Source organism: Haliotis rufescens, unplaced genomic scaffold (assembly GCF_023055435.1).
Source record: "Haliotis rufescens isolate VD_foot unplaced genomic scaffold, xgHalRufe1.0.p SCAF_1, whole genome shotgun sequence".
Classification (NCBI taxonomy): domain Eukaryota; kingdom Metazoa; phylum Mollusca; class Gastropoda; order Lepetellida; family Haliotidae; genus Haliotis; species Haliotis rufescens.
Window position 1 is genome coordinate 34779496 of NW_025963779.1, and position 22251 is coordinate 34801746.

The 22251-nt window shown below is 39.4% G+C and overlaps 1 protein-coding gene across 2 annotated transcripts; it reads left to right on the forward strand.

The window, feature by feature from the left end:
* Window positions 1-603: 603 nt before the first annotated feature.
* Window positions 604-21300, forward strand: LOC124139479. Of its 2 annotated transcripts, none has more exons than XM_046506562.2 (3): window positions 604-1167; window positions 19909-20058; window positions 20711-21300. In XM_046506562.2, exons 1-3 carry the CDS (start codon window positions 975-977, stop codon window positions 20866-20868), a joined length of 501 nt encoding a protein of 166 aa, XP_046362518.1. In that variant the 5' UTR covers window positions 604-974; the 3' UTR covers window positions 20869-21300. The 2 variants fall into 2 exon arrangements, with proteins under 2 accessions (XP_046362518.1, XP_048251478.1); XM_048395521.1 differs by lacking the exon at window positions 604-1167 and adding an exon at window positions 12888-13136.
* The last annotated feature ends 951 nt before the right edge of the window (window positions 21301-22251 follow it).

A 22251-nucleotide genomic window follows, 5' to 3' on the forward strand; every position in this document is an offset into this window, starting at 1 on the left:
TGCATAGGTTTTCAGAGCATCCACAGTGGTTTTAGAGGTCTGATATAAATTCGGAGAAGACTGCGAAATTTGGGAATAACTGACGAAGGTTGTTATTGTCAACAATAGAAAAGTCACCTGTGATGATATGACCAACAAGGTGGTGACAGTAAGATGGCAGTCATAATTAGTGGTGTTTACATCATGAGTTGCCAAGTCAAAATTCTGCAACACGTTACTATAACTGAACAACTTAAATGACCAACAATCCTACGAGCACGGGAAAAGTGCTGATAACACCACAGTCATCATCAGGGCGAATCTGGGATTCGAGCCAGGTGGCCCAGACGTCGAAGGCGCCGCGATTCGCTTTGCAGAGTTGCGTCCCTTGGGCTCGCCAGAAACCTATGATTGTGGGTTCGAATCCTGGTTCGCCCCGATTATGTTTTTAGGTTTGTCAGCACCATGCATACCCGTGCTCGTGGGTTTCACCTAAGACCTGCATCACTTCGGGCTTTCCTCCAACATAAAGCTGACACGCCGCGATATAACTGGAATACTGTTAAAAGCGGCGTTAAACCAAACTCACTCACTCACTGGGATTCGAGCCCACGAGCATCTGGTTCTAACTCTGCACAGCCAATTGCGGCGACACTGGTCTGGCGCAACTTTGAAAGTTCCCTGTGTCGGTCTGGTGCAACATTGAAAGTTACCTGAATCAGTCAACTGCAACATTTAGGAGACACACATTAAATGGTTTCAAATTTGCGGGTGTTATCGCGTATTCTGGGGTCCGGAAATTTTCATTTCAGATGGTTCAATGGCATTTTAATACCAGTCGGATTGCAGGACTAACGTCTGATACGAAAGTATAACGGAAGTTACCTGAGTGAGTGTTGCGCAACAGTACCCACGCAGCACACAAGCAACTACATGCGCAACACCTGTCACGCCAACTCAAGCAACTACGCGACCTACTTCTTGAAAACACGACCATGGCGGACTTGTCGAGCGTGTCTATTTGGATTAAAGTGTGTCTGGTTCTCGTGCCTTTGGGAGGAATATTTCATCTGATAGGTTTTGCATCACCGTATTGGATCTCAGCAACGGGTGTGTTCCACAATGGAATCTGGCGAACTTGCAATACTTTACACTGTCTTGACTATCTGGATGCTGCGGTTTTGGCAGGTGAGTGTCGGGTGCCATATCAACCTACGACAAATATGTTTACCTCGCCTTTGCGAAGGGGGTCTGTTTTCTCACCAACATCCTTATCTTGTTAGTCTAAGATGTTTTTGTTGTTTTATATTCTTACTACATGACGGAGGTTTGTACATAATCGTGTCTGTAATTCAGTAATAATACAATTTCTTTTATGATCCACGCAATCTCATTAAAATCAGATCTCAGTTCCGCTCAACAAAGATCATCCGATTACGGGTCAGGTCAGAACCACCTTTCATGCGACCAATCAGAGCGTCGCTTACAAGATCCTGAATTGACAGTCGGAATACGTTTCCTGACCATCAACCTCGAAGAGGTTAACAGAGGTATTCCGAACGACAAAATCATCGCCTATCTCTTGCTTCAATGGGATAAACATTTGAAACCGACTTTGCTAAGCCCATGGGAATTACTGCCATACAATCTCGGCCATCTATTAGAGATTCCAGAATGTTTTTTGTTCAATTGTAAATAGCGAACTTCGTAAATTTATTTTTCAAAGCCTAGTCTGTAATGGAAGTTGGCAGACTAAAACTAGTGTCGTATACAGTCGACTTCAAAGTCATATTACATTGTTGGTCAAAGTTCGCGAAAGGCTGTTCTTACACCATCTGTTATGGGATGTCCTCAGATCTTTGTTTAGATGTAGTGAGAACAAAGATCTGATTTTAATGAGATGGTGGCACATGCCTCTCAGATAATCCTGACCACCCGATTTATTAAAGGGCAAGTTCACACGGAAATTAACCTATTTTTCTTGTACTTTTTCCACATTAAAAGTGTTAACATAGAAGTGTCATAGACAAAAATATAAAAACATCATATTTAATTAACATATTTTTTGCATTAAAACGATTTATATTTTTCACATTTACCAAGTGTTCTATTTCCATAACAAAAACACCATGGCTTATGCCCCTTGCAATATGACGTCATTGATGCCAATTGATAAACATTATGACGTCATCATGCTTTGTTAGAGCCGCTACCCGTGGTGTAGGTACAGTTTTGTGATTCTAGCGTCTCAGATGCCAGCCAGAATTGTGTTATGCTGAGTCACCACTGCGCCGGAGTGTGTCGTAGACCATGTTGTTTTACCGCAAACTGGTCCTTGATATCTTTTGCGTTGAGAATAGACAGGGACCCAGTTGAATTGGCACCAATTACGTCATAATCTAAGGGGGATAACTCAGGCCTATTTCGCTCGTAAAACGAAGGCCTCATAACGACATATCATTTTAATACTATTGTGAGCTTCCTACTTTCACTGTGAAAAAAATGAGCGTATATTTTCAAACACAGATACTAACTAATTCTAAAATTGCGTTTTGTTTAGAAAAAGAAAGAAAGTGATTTTTGCGTGTACACTTCCCCTTTAAGTTGTCTCTTACGACCAGCATAGCTTGCTAGGGATCTATTCTGACCCAGAATCCCCAGGTAGCTGGGTATCTTCCCTTATTACTATTGACTGTCTAAGGGCGCAAGGCTCTGAAATGAACATATTTCACACAAAAAATAGTTGTCAGATTTACTTAATAAAATATAATAAAAAGGAGCCCAGAGACTCTCTGAAACTGCAGTAATCTAAACTTTACTTTTGACTATTAAAGACCTGCATGGGCTTTATTGGATATGTTTGTTTCGGGGTCGATATGACTGACTGCGACATGAGTAGCCGTGCGACATGATTGTAAGCTATGCTAATTGTAAGAGGTTGCTGCCATGGATCGGGTGTTCGATTGTTTACCGCGATGTAGCTTGGCGTAGCGTAAATTCCTTTGATGTGACTAAAATGTCAGATTAGTCCCTCCTTTTCAAGAAATAGAAGTTGGCATTATTTTCTTGCATTTTTTAAAATGTGGCAACGAATTTAAACTGGCCAATGACGATCAACAGAACATGTTGGCGGTGTATTGTTAGGGTGCAAACAACCAAGAAATACGACAGTGGTGTGTAGTAAAAAAAAATGAACGTTTGAGATGATTTGATCAATAATAGGTCATGCCCAAACGATTGGTCTAACATACTACTTGAAGTATATTTTAACTGAGGTAGCCTGGAGCAAGTGAATAATGATTTCATTGTCTTTTTGTGCTCGATGTTTTTAAAGCTTGGTGTCTGATAAATCTATCCTGGACCTGTTGGCCCAGGGCACCCTGTGCAGGGCGATCATAAACTGAGACACATCGAACATATTGGCTACCTCTCGCTGAGTTCGAAAAGTTTGCTGCGTATACTCTTTAGGCGTTCATAACGTTGCAGACGACGCATTCCCAAAATACTGCATTGAAGCAAGAGTAGAGATCTTACGTGTTACTGTGGATAGGGAAAGTCAACTATACTAATGACACAGAGCGAGTTGTCGACCTTTCACTGAACACACGTCCACAGAGGAAATGCATGGTCCATGCGCAATGGTGTGTGGGCGTTAGGTTTTGGTTCTGAAGCCGCTCTATCTCCGGTAGTCCTTTGTCAAAGCTGATCTTTCTTCTGGCGACCGATCATAACATTTAGATTTCATGACTCCCTATACACCAAGTATGGAAGAAATTGAACCCTGGCTTTTGACGAGCGATCGCTTTACCAACAAGACGCCCACAAGTGAAAAAACAAACAAACAAACAAGCATGATTTTCTCATATATAAGCGTGTGTGTATGTATGTGATCATATTCTTATTTTATGATATTATCTTATTTAAGCACATGTAACAAAACTCCTCTTTTGGAAGGAAAAAAATCAAATTTAAATTGGTTAACTTAAATCACAGCAAAAAAAGTGTAGGTTTCCGTCTTCCGGAAACCTTCCGGAAACCTACCCATTTTGGATCCGGCCCGGATACCTTCCGGAAACCTTCCAAAAAAAATGTCAAAATTTGGGGGTAGCACTTTGTTCAGTTAAGTGTGAAACACATAAAAAAATTAACTTGAAAATGCCAAGCAATTTGAAGGTTGTTGAAGGCATCTGGAAGGTTTCCGGAAGGTTTCCGGAAGGTATCCGGATGCAAATTTTCTTCATGACTTGCTTCTGGTAAATAATGTTAGCCTGTGCATTACAGGTACCTGTTGTAATATTCTGTGTTATTTTAGTTGTAAATATCCTCCTCAAACTGAGATATGTGGGCATGCATTGTTCACAAGTTGTTTCGCGACATTGGTCCAATGTGTGAAGCTTATTGCTGGTGTCCCCCGCCATGATATTGTTGCAATATTGCTAAAAGTGGCAAATCAGCATTCTCACTCAGAAGAAAATGGAAAGTCATTGGCTATGTGCTTTGGCATTTGGCCCTGGTGAGATAAAAGATTAGTTTGGAACGGTATCAGTACTTGTTATATCGGGACAGTGTAGTTTCATGGGAATATGAAACAGAATACAATTGTCAGAAATTGGTGCATAAGACTAATGGCATCCATAGAAAACACCTAAATAAAGTACAGAAAAAATATCAATGTCATTTGTCTACTAAGGTGGAACTACAACTTTTGTTAAGTGAGCTGTATTTATAGTAGGAAAACATTCAGGGCATTATTACATTTTATATTTGTTCAGCACCTATGTTATGGCTGATCAGTATTATATTTCTTTATGCTAATGAAGCAAAACAAATCATGTTTTTGGAAACAAATCTTATTTATTGGTTATATGGCATTTCATTGGTACATATCACAAATTGAAATTTGATCAAGCAAGAAGAGGAACTAGCATAAAGTAACCAGTGGTGTTTGCAAGGCCTTACAGAACAGACGCTTCAATGCCATTTTCTAAATAAACAAATAAGTCAAATCTCAGAAGAATTTCATTGAAGAAGAATATCTAAAGTCAATTATGTTTCTGCAGTAAACCACAAAAGTCATTCAGATTTGTATAGTCAGCATCGGTGTACACAACCTGGACATAGTCACAGTGCTTTGGCATAAATTCATTCAGACTTCATTAGTGTCATAATAAAACCACCTACAGTCACACTGATTTGGCATTATTCATTCAGAATCATCACTTTCTGATGTGAATCTGTTGGTTGTTATCAGGAGGACTGTTCATCATCCGGCGAGTCCTTTGTCTGAATTGTGTGAGCAAGATCTTCTTAAATGTAGCTGGTGTCAGATTGTGAAATCCAGGTACCTGAAACATTTCATAACATCTTTAGAAACTTATTAGTCAAAAATTATGAAACACACACATATTTACAAATGTTTAAAGTTATTTTCTCGAACAGTGAGGTATTGACAATTTATCTTGCAACTGATATTTAACCAATCTTTGAACATGTAAATGAGCCATTGCAAACAGAAAAGTGTTCAGAAAATACATATATGTATCCGGTTTTCTAAAACAATACCTTAAGCGCCACAAGGTTCACCTGAATTTTGCTTGAATGTTTGCATCATCAAAATGTAAGGAAGGGTAAACAAGACAATGCAAAACTAATTTACATAGGTTCTTATACATAAATAAATGAATACAACTATTCATAATTATCAAAACACATGTCATGTAAGTGATCTCAAAATAAAACATAATGAGCGAGCGAGTTGGTATAGTTTCATGCAGCTTGTTAGCAATTTTCCAGCTATGGGCTTCACACATTGTACCCATGTGGTGAATTGAACCCGGGTTTCAGAGACTGTTTCACCTACTAGGCTACCCTTGCACACCAAATACAAAAGAAAGTATATTAGGAATTCAGACAAAAGATATTCTCACCAAATTCATTAATTCATTAATGACAAATTAGGATGAGACTGTAGAAGCATTTGTCTAAGTTATTATGGATATTTAATATCTACCGTTAATTGGTAGTCCATCATAGACAGTGATAAGAAATTCAACCAAAAAGTACAACCTGAACCATCAACTAAAAACTATGTATATTACATTAAAGGGGCCGGTCATGTATTACCGGTATGTTCTCTTTCATTTTTGACACAACCCTCCCTGAAAGAAAATGCAAAGCACTTTATATTTTATTGTCCATTTTGTCAAAAGCCTCCCCTAGAGACTCTCACATTTTGGGGTGACCCTCCCTGTTTGTTCTGATCTGAATACATATATTTATGACTCATTATCATATTCTATTATTTATCCAATCTTTTTTGAAAATTAACTTAATGAAGATTAACAATAACATGCAGATCTGCCAAAATATTGGCCTGGCAAAGTTTAAATTGATCATAATTACTGTTATAAAGTTTTGGATCCATCATCTGTTTCTAAATACAGTGAAACCCAACTTTGACTTGTGTGGCATTATTGAATCATCTACCAAATGTTCTTTATGCATTGATATGCATCTGCACAGAGTGGTCAAAGTCCTTGTCTGACAAATAGTGTGCTACACGGGAGACATCAGTTTGTGTCTAGCCAAACTGTCTGATAATCTCAAGGGCTGCCTCGGTAGCAACAAGGGATGTAGCTAATCCTAAATAAACATAAAACAAGTGACATCATCTCTTCTACAGAACACATGATCAAAGCCTGCCCCACCTTTGATGTTTATTACCTTGCTACTCTAAAAACAGCTAATTAGCAAAATGAACTCAATGTCAACTCATTGTTGGACTAGGGATTAACAGGGCAATTAGTGTCGGGTGGGTATTAGTACTTGCAATTGTCTGTTAATTACTTAATTGAGTAGTGACGGCTTAGTCAATTGTGCCTTTACAACCACGCTGACTGCTATTCAACTTATCAAGTCAGTTTACTATGTTACATGCTTCTTGGGACCAAGGAAATGTATCTTGCTGGATAACAGTTTTTTTCTAATTTATCAGAGATCAGAAATAATAATAATGACGTTTTTGATGTGCAGTTCTTTGTTGTGTTCACTAGGATGATTGGTAGTGATGGTGTTTGAATTATTAGACACTATTTATTCCAAAAGAGGAATAGGGTTGGTGAAGAGGCAAAGCTTATTTGAATAACATATACATTTAATAAACAGAAACTGTACAAAAAACAGATTAACTGTATCTACAGTTGAAACTATCATGATGCAAATTTTCACTGAATCAAAGTCATATCTTTTCAAGACTCAGATCAGGTTGTAGTGATTGAAGGTCACATAAAACTTGCTAATTTCAAATCACTCATCCCGCACTTATGATTTGGTTTGTTGTTTTATGCCGTACTCAAGCAATATTCCGGCTATATGTAAATAATCGAGTCTGGACCAGACAGTCCAGTGATTGACATCATGAGCATCGACCCACACAATTGGGATCAATGACATGCATCAACTAAGTCACCGAGCCTGACTGCCACCTGACTGCGTTAGTCAACTCTTTCGACAAGCATTGTCGCCCGTTACGGCAAGTATTGGGTTACTTTATATTTGTGTGTCCAAATTACGCCACTATTAGAAATAAAATGTATTATACACATGAATATGATATAGAAATGGCAAATATGGTTGACAATATGAGCATTAATCTAAGCATTTGGAGCAGAATTGTGAATATTCACCTAATGAAGGAGTAAGTACATACTCCGAAATGTTGTGATCATCATAATAAAGAAGTTGACATCAATTCATTCTCCACCTTTAAGTCCTTATGTGTATGACTTGTAAATAACTTTCATAGACTTCAGGAGTTTATCTGTGATATATGTGTGCACTTAAATAAATCACTGCATCCTTACCTGAGGATAATAGGCAGGAACAGAGGAAAATAGTCGTAGTTGTAGCCAAATACAGGTATTTAAGGATTTTCAGTTGTGGCGACACTTTCAGTGAAACCCATACAGTATTTGATTTGTAGTAGTAAACGGTTCTGGTATTTTCTGTCTGTAACTGTAAATTGTAAGCGAGCAACTGCCCAGACATAAGGAGGAACAAGATGACATAGATATTAACCCATTTGTAAACTGTACAGCCTGAAGTATGTTTGTTGCCACATATCAATAAAATAGTTCCATATTGGGTGATTTATTTGTTGTAATGTAAGGGCAGAAATAGCATCAGTTATTACTGTCAAATATCTCTTGTAAAACCTTTCAACATGTTCAAATGACACATCGAAAGGCCATTGTGAAAAATTGTGATCTGACAGCACTTACTTACTTACTTACTTTGGAGATTTAACGTGCGCTTTCCGACTGATGCGTATTTCGCACACGGGCCCGGCCAGGCCATTTAATGTGTTTCCGAAAGGGGCGAAGGTGGTCTGTGCAACCCAAGAGGGGGGTTTTAGGGGTTGCTTATATAGAATTTGGGAATTTTGAGATTTGGAATAGATGCCGATGGGATTGGGGAGGAGAACTAAGGGAGCTGGGTATGGTGGATGTTTGTTTGTTTATGTGATTTTGATTTGTTGAGTTATTGTGTTTTTAGATGCGTTTTATTAGTTCCGTTTTGATTAAGAATACGCCTAAGGCCTTGAAGTTTTCTAGTTTATTTTGTGGGTTTAGTATTGCTTCTAGAGTTAGAGCCTTGTTTAGATTGAGGGTGGTTTGTAATGCGGTTCGATGTGTTAGGTAGTGTGTGCAGTGGATGAGTGCGTGTTCTGGGGTTTCTGGTTGTTTGCAGTGTGGGCAGTTACCTGTAGTGTGTTTTTAAAATTTGTTTAAGGTGGTTATTTAGGTTGGTGTGTCCTGTTTGGAGTTTGTCGATTTTTTTGGATGGATGGAGAATTTTTGGTTTGGTTAGTGGTTTGCTGAGCACTTTTTTGATTTGGCTATTTGAGTTTAGATATAGGTTATGCCATTTTTTGGTGATTTTTTGCTTGTTTACACTTTTAATTTCTGATTTTGAGATGGGTAAGTTTAAGCTTATTTCTGGGATTTTGAGGGATAGTTTAGCTGCTTTATCGGCGTTTTCATTACCGTATATTCCTACGTGGGCGGGTATCCACAAGAAGGTTATTTGTTTGCCTGCCTTAGTTAGGTCGTTGGAGCTTTTAAGTATTTGATTTATTAATTTAGGTCGGTTTTTGGTATTTTTGTTTTGGAGGGCTTGCAGTCCACTTAGGGAGTCGGTAAGTATTAGGATTTTTTTGTGGTTTTTGGATTCTTGATTATGGAGGGCTGAGGCCATGCCCATTAGTTCTGCCGTGAATATTGATTGGTTGTTTGGGAGTCGGAAGGATTGTGTGGTTTTAGTTGGTTGTGTGGTATGGACTCCGAAACCTGTGTGTTTGGAGGTCGGATCTGAGGATCCGTCCGTGTAAATGTGACACCAATTTGGCCAATTTTCGTGTATGTATGCTAGTGTGGTAGTTTTAGCTATGTTTGGGTCGGTTTGTTTATTTATTTGGCTAGCTAGTGTTGTGTCTATTTTGGGTATTTTAAGTTTAGGGGTGAAGATATTTGATTGTTTGCAGTTTTGTTTAAGATTTTTAATTTGGTGTTCATTTAGGTAGTTTGTTATTCTTTGGGATATTGGGGTAAGTAAGGGGTGTTTACGAGCTAGAGCTTGGTTTTTGGGGCTGATGTTTTGGTTTATTAAGTTTTGGATGAGAGGGTTTGATTGGGACGCGGCCCAGAAATTTAAGCTTAGCTGTTCCCTGCGTAGACTTAGTGGCATTTCTCCTGTTAAGGCCTGAAGTGAGGTGTAGGAGGTGCCATGTTGGGTGCGTGTAATTAGTTTGAGAGCCTGATATTGTATTGAGTCAAGTTTTTTAGATAGAGAGTTGTTTAGGGTGTTGTATATGGCGCAGCCGTAGTCTAGTTTCTGACAGCGCCATGTTAGGATTCTTAAATACAGTTTCAGCTTGACATTGAGTACTTTAAACTTTAAAGTGAAAAATACATTCACAATAAGTGAGCTGTGTCTGCCAATCAGAGTCGGTGAGTAAATTGGAGTAGGGGATTAATTTCGAAGGTTAACTTGTTTCAACGTTTAACAACTATTTGTGTTTGTATGAGACGATGTGTGTTGATTCCATATATTTTACTTCAAGCATGTTATCACAATAAATTGAGTCGGGTATAGGATAAGTTGGAGTAGAGGCTAATTTCTAATGTAAACTTGTTTTAACATTTCACAATTATTGGTCTTTGCAAGTTATCAATCCAAGTTTAATTTCATTTATTTTACCAAGGTAAAAAAAAAATCATTTTCGTCAAGTAATAATCGCCGTTTTCGCTTTCGGCGAGTATTTCGCCAGTCAGTGCTGTTTTGCTAAGGTGTCGTTTCAGCTATAACCTGGTTATTGCACATTATAGATTTCAATTTATATTTATAATCATTTTAACCACTGTAATAAGTAAAAAATGAAATAAAAGCATATAGAAAATAAAGGTGCTTTCATAAACAAGCACTTGTTATAAAATGCACATCCGCAGGCAATATTTATCAGATAATCCCGCATGTAGCTGTGACCATCACACTGAAGATGCACTTCACTTCTTTCTCATATGCCCAAATTACAATGATTTAAGACAGAATATGTACTATTATGTTAAGGGATATGATCTAAATTCAATTCTATTAGGTAATCCTGAAAGGACGTCAAAAATAAACTTAGAAATTCTTAAATCAGTACAAGACTACATTCAGCTATCCAATAGGTTTTGTGATTTTACATAGCATCTTAAATTTATAATTCTATTCCTTGCCGTATATTGCAGTACACTATTACTACTAAAAATGCGACCTGAGAGCGCCGACAACGTAGTTTCTATAATAAGAACATGTATATAATTGTATTTCTTGACTGTACCTATGTCATATCATATTGTATTCTAATTCTGGAGCGGTATTCAAATAAGTTTTTGCTTGTTTACTCATCCAGTTCACAAGTTGTGAAATAAATATGTTTAAAACAATATTTAGTAAACAAATAATTAAAACTTATGCAACAACATAGCGTATGGAAACGGTAGACCACTGAAAAGAGCATATATATGCACACCCAATGACCCCTGACATCACAAGGCATTGTTTTGCCAGTGTGTCAAGCAAAAAATACTACGAATTACATCACAGGGTATTGTGACCTGTTTGAAAAGTTAGGTACTGTATTCTTAAGGTAGGCCCAAGATTCTAGACAATCCAGTGATTGATATTGTGAACATCAATCCACACTGTTAGGTGGTCACTGTCAGATGCCATGAACCAGGTCACCAAGTCTGATCACCCGATCTATTAGGTTATCTCTTATGGGTGAGGCTAAAACGGCACCTCAGCTAAATGTCATTGCTTTCTTGGACGAAAACAGCACCTTGTTTTGGCAAAAAGGGCTACTAATTGTTGTCTGTTATCTGGAGAGACATGTTGATTCCTGGCCGAAAGATGTATAAATGAAATTTCTATAAAATTACTATTTATTTCCTACTTACTAAAATAAATATGAAATATATAGTATACCTGTTGTCCAGTTTCTTGACATTGAGCTAATCTGAGTAAAGCTACTTAAAACTTCAAAGCATGTCCTCTTTATGATAAGTTGCACCTCCCAATCAGAATCATGAGTAAATTTGAGCAGAGGCTGATTTCTAATGTAAACTGTTTTTAGGTGATTAACATTTAACAATTATTTGTGTTTGCCAGTTTAATTGCATTTATTTTACTTCAAAGAAATCAAAGCAAGTTTTATTTTCACAATAAGTTTAGTTGCATCTCCAAATCTGAGTCGGCGAGTAGATGCTAGTTTCTAATGTAAACCTTTTTGAACATTTCTCAGTTATTTGTGTTTACAAGTGACCATGCAAGTTTAATTTCATGTATTCGGGCTTATTCAGACCCACGGTAAAATAATAACAAGGTGCTGTTTTCACCAGGCAATAGAAGGCGAGGTGCAATTTCGCTTTATAGTATAACCCTCTTACAACTAGCATAGGTTGATGGGGACCAATTCCAACCCGGAATCCCCACATGAGTGGGTATGGTTTTACGCTGTTTTTAGCAATACCACAGCAAGGGACACCTGACATAGACTTCACACATTGTGTGAATGAAACCTTGGTCTTCAGCATTTCAACCACTAGGCTACCCCACCGCCAAAATTCCCAACATGATAAAGTTGTCATCACGGTATTCTTCAACAAGTTCAAGTGAAAATATCCATACCTTTCAAATGTCTTATCTTCCACTTCACTATGTTCACTGTTGCAAAACTCCTGTCAATTAATTTGTTCTTGATTCTTCACACCTGCAAAAGTAAGTTTAGTCGGTACGGTATGAACTAAAAAAATAAGTCACATTAGAGTATCTAGATAAAGGAATATAAGTAAGCAAACATATTTCTACATCATATACATTAGCAAGGATTAACATAAGTTAGGTAGATTGCTTATCCTACAAAAATTAAATCACACATTTACTAACATATATAAAACAGAATAAGTGGCTTACAGAAGATAAATAACTTTAATACGAGATCAATATTATTCACATATTCCTTACCTGAATCAGAGACCATATATAACAGTCTATGCATTATGGTCTCTGTCTGAATATATCACGTCTTCAGCTCCCTGCAATCGAGGTTGTGAAACATTTCTGCTGTAGGAATATTACGTCCGCTGGGATATCCCTTGTCACACTGCCTTGCATGGTAGGCAAACGCATATTCCATACACGACGTAGATATACTTCCTAATACACACTGTCAAAATCCCCGCGGCTCCCAATATGGCCTGTATGAACTGTAATCGGCCAACCTCGTCTCTTTCCGTAACTGCTGCAGAAATGACCGCTCGTCATTCGTGACCACTTCGTGTTATTCCGGGACAAGCAAGTCTACCCATAATTCCCTGTATGGCCGAGGGCGCCATTTTGGAACACAAATGTAAACAAACACTCAAACCTCGTGTAATCGATGTACACCGTGATGCTTGATTGCGATATGCTTACCTGGTGTATCGATACATTGTTCTCAATCACCTCTAACACGGAAATCCCGGTCGAAATCCACCTGAGCCATCCACAACGAGGACGTCAAGTATTTCGAAAACTCGATTGACAGCCGAAGGATGACAGCTTGCGGATGCCAGGTACGTAGCAGGGCTTCGAGACATATTGTTCCATGATTTCTATACAGAGATCTTATGGAATGGATTGATTTAGATATTTTCCTGATCTCCATGTTACTACTGTAAACGTCAAGGGCCTTTTAGTTTTGTTGTTTTCGGAAACCTTTTGTTATTATTATGATCAAGTGTTTGTTGTGACATGGCAGTGCCGACTACTTGCCATCTGGTGATTGGTAGGATACCGATGACATCTGTATACCAAGATACATCAGAGATGAAAAGACAAATAACTTTGGTAGACATTCATTAGAAATATGCAGTATTCATTGTGTACACATTAAAAATGGTAGAATTTCTGATGATAAAGATGGTTTGTATTTATGTATAAATATTTGCATGGCAAACAATGGTCGCAGAACAGTTGACTATGTTAGCTAGTTCATCAATGTTTCCCAAGGTTGTTGACTTCAGTGTTATTGATCTTGACAAATCAGATCATTTCCCTCTTCTTTGTGAATTAAACATTGTCACTCGGACAGTGACACCCTACACCCTCTGTGTCATCCTACACCCTCTGTGTCATCCTACACCCTCGTAGTCACCCTACACCCTCGTAGTCACCCTACACCCTCTGTGTCACCCTACACCCTCTGTGTCATCCTACACCCTCTGTGTCACCCTACACCCTCTGTGACACCCTACACCCTCTGTGTCACCCTACACCCTCTGTTACACCCTCTGTGACACTCTGCACCCTCTGTGTCACCCTACACCCTCTGTGTCACCCTACCCCCTCTGTAACACCCTACACTCTCTGTGACACCCTACACCCTCTCTGTCACCCTACCCCCTCTGTGTCACCCTACACCCTCTGTGACACCCTACACCCTCTGTGTCACCCTACACCCTCTGTGACATCCTACACCCTCTGTGTCACCCTACACCCTCTGTGTCACCCTACACCCTCTGTGTCACCCTACACCCCCTGTGTCACCCTACACCCTCTGTGTCACCCTACACCCTCTGTGACATCCTACACCCTCTGTGTCAACCTACACCCTCTGTGACACCCTACACCCTCTGTGTCACCCAACACCCTCTGTGTCACCCTACACCCTCTGTGTCACCCAACACCCTCTGTGTCACCCTACACCCTCTGTGACACCCTACGTCCTCTGTGTCACCCTACACCCCTGAGTCACCCTACACCCCTGTGTCACCCCACACCCTCTGTGTCACCCTACACCCTCTGTGTCACCCTACACCCTCTGTGACACCCTACACCCTCTGTGTCACCCAACACCCTCTGTGTCACCCTACACCCCCTGTGTCACCCTACACCCTCTGTGTCACCCTACACCCTCTGTGACATCCTACACCCTCTGTGTCAACCTACACCCTCTGTGACACCCTACACCCTCTGTGTCACCCAACACCCTCTGTGTCACCCTACACCCTCTGTGTCACCCAACACCCTCTGTGTCACCCTACACCCTCTGTGACACCCTACGTCCTCTGTGTCACCCTACACCCCTGTGTCACCCTACACCCCTGTGTCACCCCACACCCTCTGTGTCACCCTACACCCTCTGTGTCACCCTACACCCTCTGTGACACCCTACACCCTCTGTGTCACCCAACACCCTCTGTGTCACCCTACGCCCTCTGTGACACCCTACGTCCTCTGTGTCACCCTACACCCCTGTGTCACCCTACACCCCTGTGTCACCCCACACCCTCTGTGTCACCCCACACCCTCTGTGTCACCCTACACCCTCTGTGACACCCTACACCCTCTGTGACATCCTACACCCTCTGTGTCAACCTACACCCTCTGTGACACCCTACACTCTCTGTGTCACCCTACACCCTCTGTGTCACCCTACACCCTCTGTGTCACCCTACACCCTCTGTGACACCCTACGTCCTCTGTGTCACCCTACACCCCTGTGTCACCCCACACCCTCTGTGTCACCCTACACCCTCTGTGTCACCCTACACCCTCTGTGACACCTTACACCCTCTGTGTCACCCTACACCCTCTGTGTCACCCTACACCCTCTGTGTCACCCAACACCCTCTGTGTCACCCTACACCCTCTGTGTCACCCTACACCCTCTGTGTCATCCTACACCCTCTGTGTCACCCAACACCCTCTGTGTCACCCTACAACCTCTGTGTCACCCTACACCCTCTGTGTCACCCAACACCCTCTGTGTCACCCTACACAAAACGTATATGGAACCACAAAAATGAAGCAACTATTCAAAGACGTGTACATGATGATATATCAACGTCACTACATGTACTGGAAAATATCAAGAAATTTACAGGAACATCGGCAACTCGGTTACATTTATATCTACATTTTACTACAGAGCGGCTGAATCAATGAGCAGACGACACAAGTCACGTGGTCTATACCTAACCGTCAGACCCCGTGGCGAGACAAGGACTGTAAGCAGTTGAAGCGTGACCAGTATCGTGCTGTTGATAGGTTCAGATAGACAGATGCACAGGAACACTGTCAGAAGTATAAGAGACATAAATCAAGGTTTAAGTGTACATGTCAACTCTAGAAGGAACATTTTTAACAGTATAAGAACAACAGGTTTTATGATATTAAGGAAAACACAAATGAACACTGAAAAAAAATTGCTGAAGAAAACCTTTTCAAAATGTAATATTAATGGTGCGGAGTGGTATGCATATTTCAAGAAGTTACTGAATACAGGACAAGTTTATTTCTCATTGAATTTCACAAAAGCTTTTGACTGTGTTAAGCATACATGTATTCGTTTGTGACATCGTCTCATCAAATACGGAATCCATGGAAACGTTTTAATGGTTCTGCGCAATATGTTTTCAAAGTTACAGTCATGCAGGGTCTATCTGACTTCTTCGAGTGCTGCATGGTTACCCGAAAGGGATGCATGGTCAGTCCATTCCTGTTTACTCTTTAGATCAATAAACTTGTAACTGACAATTAATAATTTCAACTGCAAACAATATATATAACAAGTGAATGTCCTAATGTACGTATGCTCCCTACTCTCCGCCGATGATGTAGCTAATTCTTCAGATTCAGCAGATAAACTCCAGCAATAGGTGGACTGTGTCATCACATTTTGCGACAAGTGGGGCCTTACTCTAGGTTTAAAAAAATCCAAGATTATTGTTTATAGAATTGATGGCTATCTTAGACTTGATGACAAATGGTACTATGGAAGCTGTGAAATCGAAAACGTTTCATATTATAGATATCTTGGACTATTTTTAACACCGAAACTGAAATGGACTAAATCACGACTTGTGCTGGCACCACAGGAAGAAAGAGTTTGCCTTCTGATTCACAAACTTCATTCTATATGTGAAGACTATCTACATGAACAGCTCTGAAAGTCTTCGACTCTAGATTCTCCCTATATTAACACATGGTGCTGAAATTTGGGGCGAGATGGTGGATTAAACAGGAAGAGAACAAAGCAAATTCATCAAAAGAATTCTAATTGTACCAGTTAATACTTCCAACTATGCAGTTCTTGGAGAAAGTGGTAGATGTATTCATATCTAAATTTAAACAACGTATGTGACTGTAACATCATAAGTAAGGTGTAAGGTGGCGGACATCAATAACAGCAACATATAAAATGACAGCATGGGCAACTTTGAAATCAATACTACAAATGGAACCTTATTTTCTCAAATTGACTTCAAAGTTTTGAAACAAGTCCTTGCGACATTTAGATGTAGATATTTCCACTTCATGATAGAAAGTGGAAGACACATAGGCCTCGACCAAGAAAACAGATTGTTAATATTGTATTCGATATAATGTAAGAATGATCGAAAACGAATATCATTTCTTGCTCATATGCCATACGTTTACTGACCTTAGACAAATCTATATTCTTCCTAACTATTTTACTGAACCTTCAATTACATCTTTTGTAAATCGTATGTCTTCTTCATGTAATTTTACAGTTGTCCAGCCATCAAGATACATATTTGAAGCAATGAAGCTACAGAGCTTACTTCATCAATATTAATATCATGTGTTTTTATTATATATGTTTGTAAATATTTATGTACTGATACGTTGTATGGGCCTCTGGCCTGGAAAACTGAAATAAACTATCGTCCGGAAGGTATCAAAAACACTAAAATTATAATGCAATGTCATGTTGGCCAAGACCCTAAAAAAAACAATAATTAAAACATGCTGCTGAGGTGAGTTTAATATCTTGTGTCGGGACATGCATGAAAACAAAGTGTGATATATTTTATTGCTCAGTGGGTAGTAAGAAAAAAACCTCTCATTTGGGAATTTCTTTTTTTCTACTTTCCTGATTTTTACGGTCGGTGGATCCGTCAACCAATAAATAAAAACAACAACGCTTTACGGCACTTGGGAGCTACATCATGCACGTCATCGTGGTCTTCAGTAAATAGCAGTTAAAGCAACACTTTGAAAGGATGTTGAATAGATGCATAGACAGCCAAATAAGTCAGCTGCGACCAGTTAACACCTGCGAGTTAATGAACTCAACACTCTAATGAGTAAATAACCTAGGCGGCGTTAACTAGAGGCAAATAAAGACAGAGGGCCTATCCCTAAAATAAGTCTCTCACAGAAGAAATTAGACCGGAAACGTCATATTATCAAACTAGCCGAAGATATAAGGTTCTTGAGCTACGGATTATCTAGACTCACTATCTTAAAAAAGGGAACTGGACCAAAATAGGAACTTGACTTCCAATAGTAAACAACTGTTTTAGTATTACTGTTTTCAGAATCGGTGGCATTATATAAAACAGAAATGGAAACTGGATATTATATAGATCCAGAGTAATACTTATTATAAATAACTGGATTTAACGTTTTCATCAAAGTATGTAAACCACTTGCAGTACAAGCATCTAAACTAATAATGCCTATTTATTAACTATTAAGGTAAAATATGTGCATTATGTTTTAAACAGCATACACCTTGTTTATAACATGGTTCTGAAATGTGGAGAATGAAACATTATGACGTCATTTAAAATGTGCACATGCTCTTTTTATAAGGTTTTGTGGTAAAGGTAAGTATGCTCCAAATAAGGCTGTCCTGGGCGAGACGGGTCGATGTCCATCGTTTGTTTTCAGCACGGCAAATGGTGCTGTGGTGGCGTGCAACAGAAGACTGCGATTCCCCTCTTTGGAAACGTCCTATGGCATCAGGCCACCAACAGTTTCCAATAACATATATCCAATTTATATACCATATTTTTGGTGTACTCATGTTCAATAAACTACAAACTACCTGTGCGTTTCTTTTTTTTGTAGAGTGTATATATATTTGAGCAAATAATTAAAGCAAAGAATTAAATACGATTCAGTGTGTACCTTTAATGTCTTAGAAATTACTCTCGTTTAAAATCTTTTTATGGGGTTGAATTATAGATCACTCACTTATGAGATAAATCAATCACGTATTAAGGAAGTGTTTGATAGGCATTACCTAGAATGTGACGGGTGACAAAGTAGATACACTTTATGGATAACAACTTCTTTATTTACAGTACTGTAAAGGCGACGTTTCGGTGTAGATCCTTATGCCGTTGTCAAGCAAGTATAAGGATCTGTACCGAAATGGCGCCTTTACAGTAAATAAAGAAGTTGTTATCCATAAATTGTGTCTACTTTGTCACGTATTAGGGCTTTTGTAAATAGGATGGAAGTATTGGATATCCAACATAATTTTACGGTTAATGTTTTCCGTAAATTAAAAAAATTAAAATCCTTATCCTGTTGCTGCTGCGTGTGTGTCCATTGTACATCTGATTAAACTGAAAATGTGGATGGTTAGCGTGTGATAGATACACAAATTTAAGAATGATATTAATCCCATATATTGTCAATATGGTTAAAAGTACACAGTGAATAGTAAATATTTTAAATTCTGATAAAATTAAAAATGTTCTCTCAGTAGCCAAGTTTGTCTATCACATGTTTCGGTTGTGCAACAGTTTACCTACGTCTTAACCTCATGTGCCTGTGACAATTATCAATCAATTGTATTTTAGACTAATGGTCCTCTTATACTGAATATACATTACGCTCGTTACTATCCATTCATCCATCTACATTATCTAAAGAAAACAATGTGCCGTGGGTGGTAGCCTAGTGGTTAAGGCGTTCGCTCGTCACGCCAAAGACCCGGGTTCGGTTCCCTACATGAGAACAGTGCGTGAAACCTATTTCCGGTGTCCCCTGCTGTGATATTTCTGGAATATTGCTGAAAGCCGCATCAGACTCACTGGGGGCTATTTTGCATTATTGCGCTGAACGATGTCACTAACTTCGACTGTTGTCGACAGTTTTGTGTGTGTGTATCATAACATAAGCAGTCTGTGAAGTTATTATTGTTGACGTATTTATGTATAAGAATTATGGAGTTAAAACGTAAAAATCGATGTGCACTCTTTGCGTAAATCCACTTCTATGGTAGTACAGAATAGCAGGACTGTACAAATCTACAGGACCGTACAGAAATATATGATTGTACAGGATATCACGATTATACACATCTACATGATGGAACAAAGCAAGAGGATTTTACAGAAAAACAGTATTGTACAGGGTGTCGTTGTACAAAACAACCTTAGCGCTACGACTGTCATAAGTCTATGTTAAGGTTGGCACTTACGATCACCTTAACGCTAAGATCGGTTTGTACAACGGCACCCTGATCTGCAGGTTTGTACAAACATACACACGACTATTTTTCACACTTTCTTTTTCTTCCAGGCTGGTTACGCGCAACTCAGTTTTTTGAGACAGCCGGGTTGATCGCCATTGCAGTTGCAGTCGTCCTATTATTCCTGTCTATCTTTCTGCAGGCGTTCAAGGACAAGACTATCGTCACCATCATCAACGCCATAGCATGTTTCGGTGCTTGTACGTCCTCTTAATATTTCACACCCTATATGATCCTAAAAGAACTATATAGTTATTCAAATCTTTAGCAAACTTAATGTACCACGAAATTTAAAAAGATAATGACATGATACAAGTGAGAACGGGTGGCCTTGTCATCTGACGCGACGGAATCCACTGTGCTGAGTTGCGTCCCTTAGACGTTACAGAAACCTATGATCGTGGGTTCGAACACCAGTTCGCCCTGATTATGTTTCAGGTTTGTAAACACCAAACCCGTGCTCGTAGCACCATACCCGCGCAAAGTGGTAAAAGTCTAAGGCCTACGCTTCTTCAGGCATTCTAACCTCATCAACACCACACCCTGTAATATAACTGAACTAATGTTCAAAGCGGCGTTCAACGCACCCCACTTCCCACTATTCTCGTCAACTCATGGTCCTGTGTTATAAAATATATCCTTATCGATAAGTCGACACCAGCGGAGTGGAGCTCTTGGACCATAGTGCCGATGGTTATATCATCAAAACTGTAATCATTATGTCAAATCGACTTACACGATGTATCGAGTTAATGCAGTTCGAGTTAACAAGGTATCACTGTCCGTGTAATTGTTTCTCTTGAACTTAAAGATGTAAGTATATATATGTATGTATCCTCTGTTATTTTCCAGCGGGATCAATCATCATCGGCGCCATCATCTATGGCAGTCAGGAGGGGGTTGCACAATACCTCAGCTGGGCGTTCGCGCTGTGCATTGTGGGAGGAATACTGGAGGGTGTGGCAGGCGCACTTATCATAGTGGGAACGTTCGTTATCAGAAGAACATAAATAATTAGTCTAGCCGAAGCAGTGTATGATATATAGTCTAGCCGGAGGAGTGTATGATTTCAATATTTGATGTACATTTAAGTTTGAAGGAGCTTTCCTCATATATACAATATTATAGAGAGGTAATTTGTTTTACTTTGTGATAAAGGATATTTGGACAGAATAAGATGTTATTTGGAACGCAGACAGTCCACTTGAGATACACGCGATTTGATAAGTAAACCTATTTACCATCCGTTAACAAATGATCTTTTGCATCCTGTAATATTCTCAGTGGACCAGTACAACTAGCAGTGGTAAATATAGAATAGTTTTTGGTTGGAAATGTTCTGGTTGCAGTAGAATTTAGGGCGAGTTTGGACCACAAAAATGTTCATTCACTCCCATCTCACAGGACGTCGACTTAAGCTATGTGGGGTTACTTCCCTTTAACTACACAAACTACGCATGTACTGTTGTGTTGAGATCTGGGGTGATCGCCTATTTATTTACTATTGCTTATGTACATTCATCCGACACACATCTCAGTTAAAGGGGGACTAGACTGGGCCCAATTGGCAGCCATAGCAGGATTGATGTAGGTAACATACATTTAAAAATTGTTAATGTATGTCAATCTAGCAGTTAGCCCGAGTTACAAAGAGGCACTGTCTCAGTAGCACACTGCACTTATTAAAGCTTCTTGATATGACACCAGGCTGCCGATCATAGTCCCACTATAACACTTTTATTCTGAAAATTATTCTCACTGTCGGTTAAACTATTCCTATTCCTTGGTGTATCATACACGATACCTATATTGTTTTATCAGTCAAGTGATTGATGTCAAAGGTGATATGCATCAAACACGCCAGCGCGCCTGACCACCCGATCCCGTTAGTCACCTCTTACGACAAGCACAGTCGCCTTTTACGGCAAGCATGGGTTGCTGATGACCTATTCTACCAAAAAACGAAACAAGTGTTCTTTCTTCAGACAACATCGGGGTAGCCTTGTATCTACATAAACCACCTTCATTTCAACAGATCAAACATCATTGAGTCCTTATATTTCTACTATATTCTTATCCCTGTAAACATCGTTATACATGTACAGTCTTCACGTGTAATTATTTGTAAAACTTGATAATAAAGAAAACGTCTGCACCACGCCAAATGTATTGTCAGTTTTGATTTTCTTCCGCCAGTAGTAACTACGAAGCGGACTTAATGTTGTTCAGGTCCGATCAGAGTCCGTTATGTGCATCTATCCTGTATCAGCCATGCTAGCCACGGGACAGGTTACTCTTTACTGTTACATTGTCACAATGAGATTGAGTAACGAGGACGTACCAAATGTCTCTGCAAGCTGGGCAAGATGAGCACGCGGAGTATGTTAAGCAAC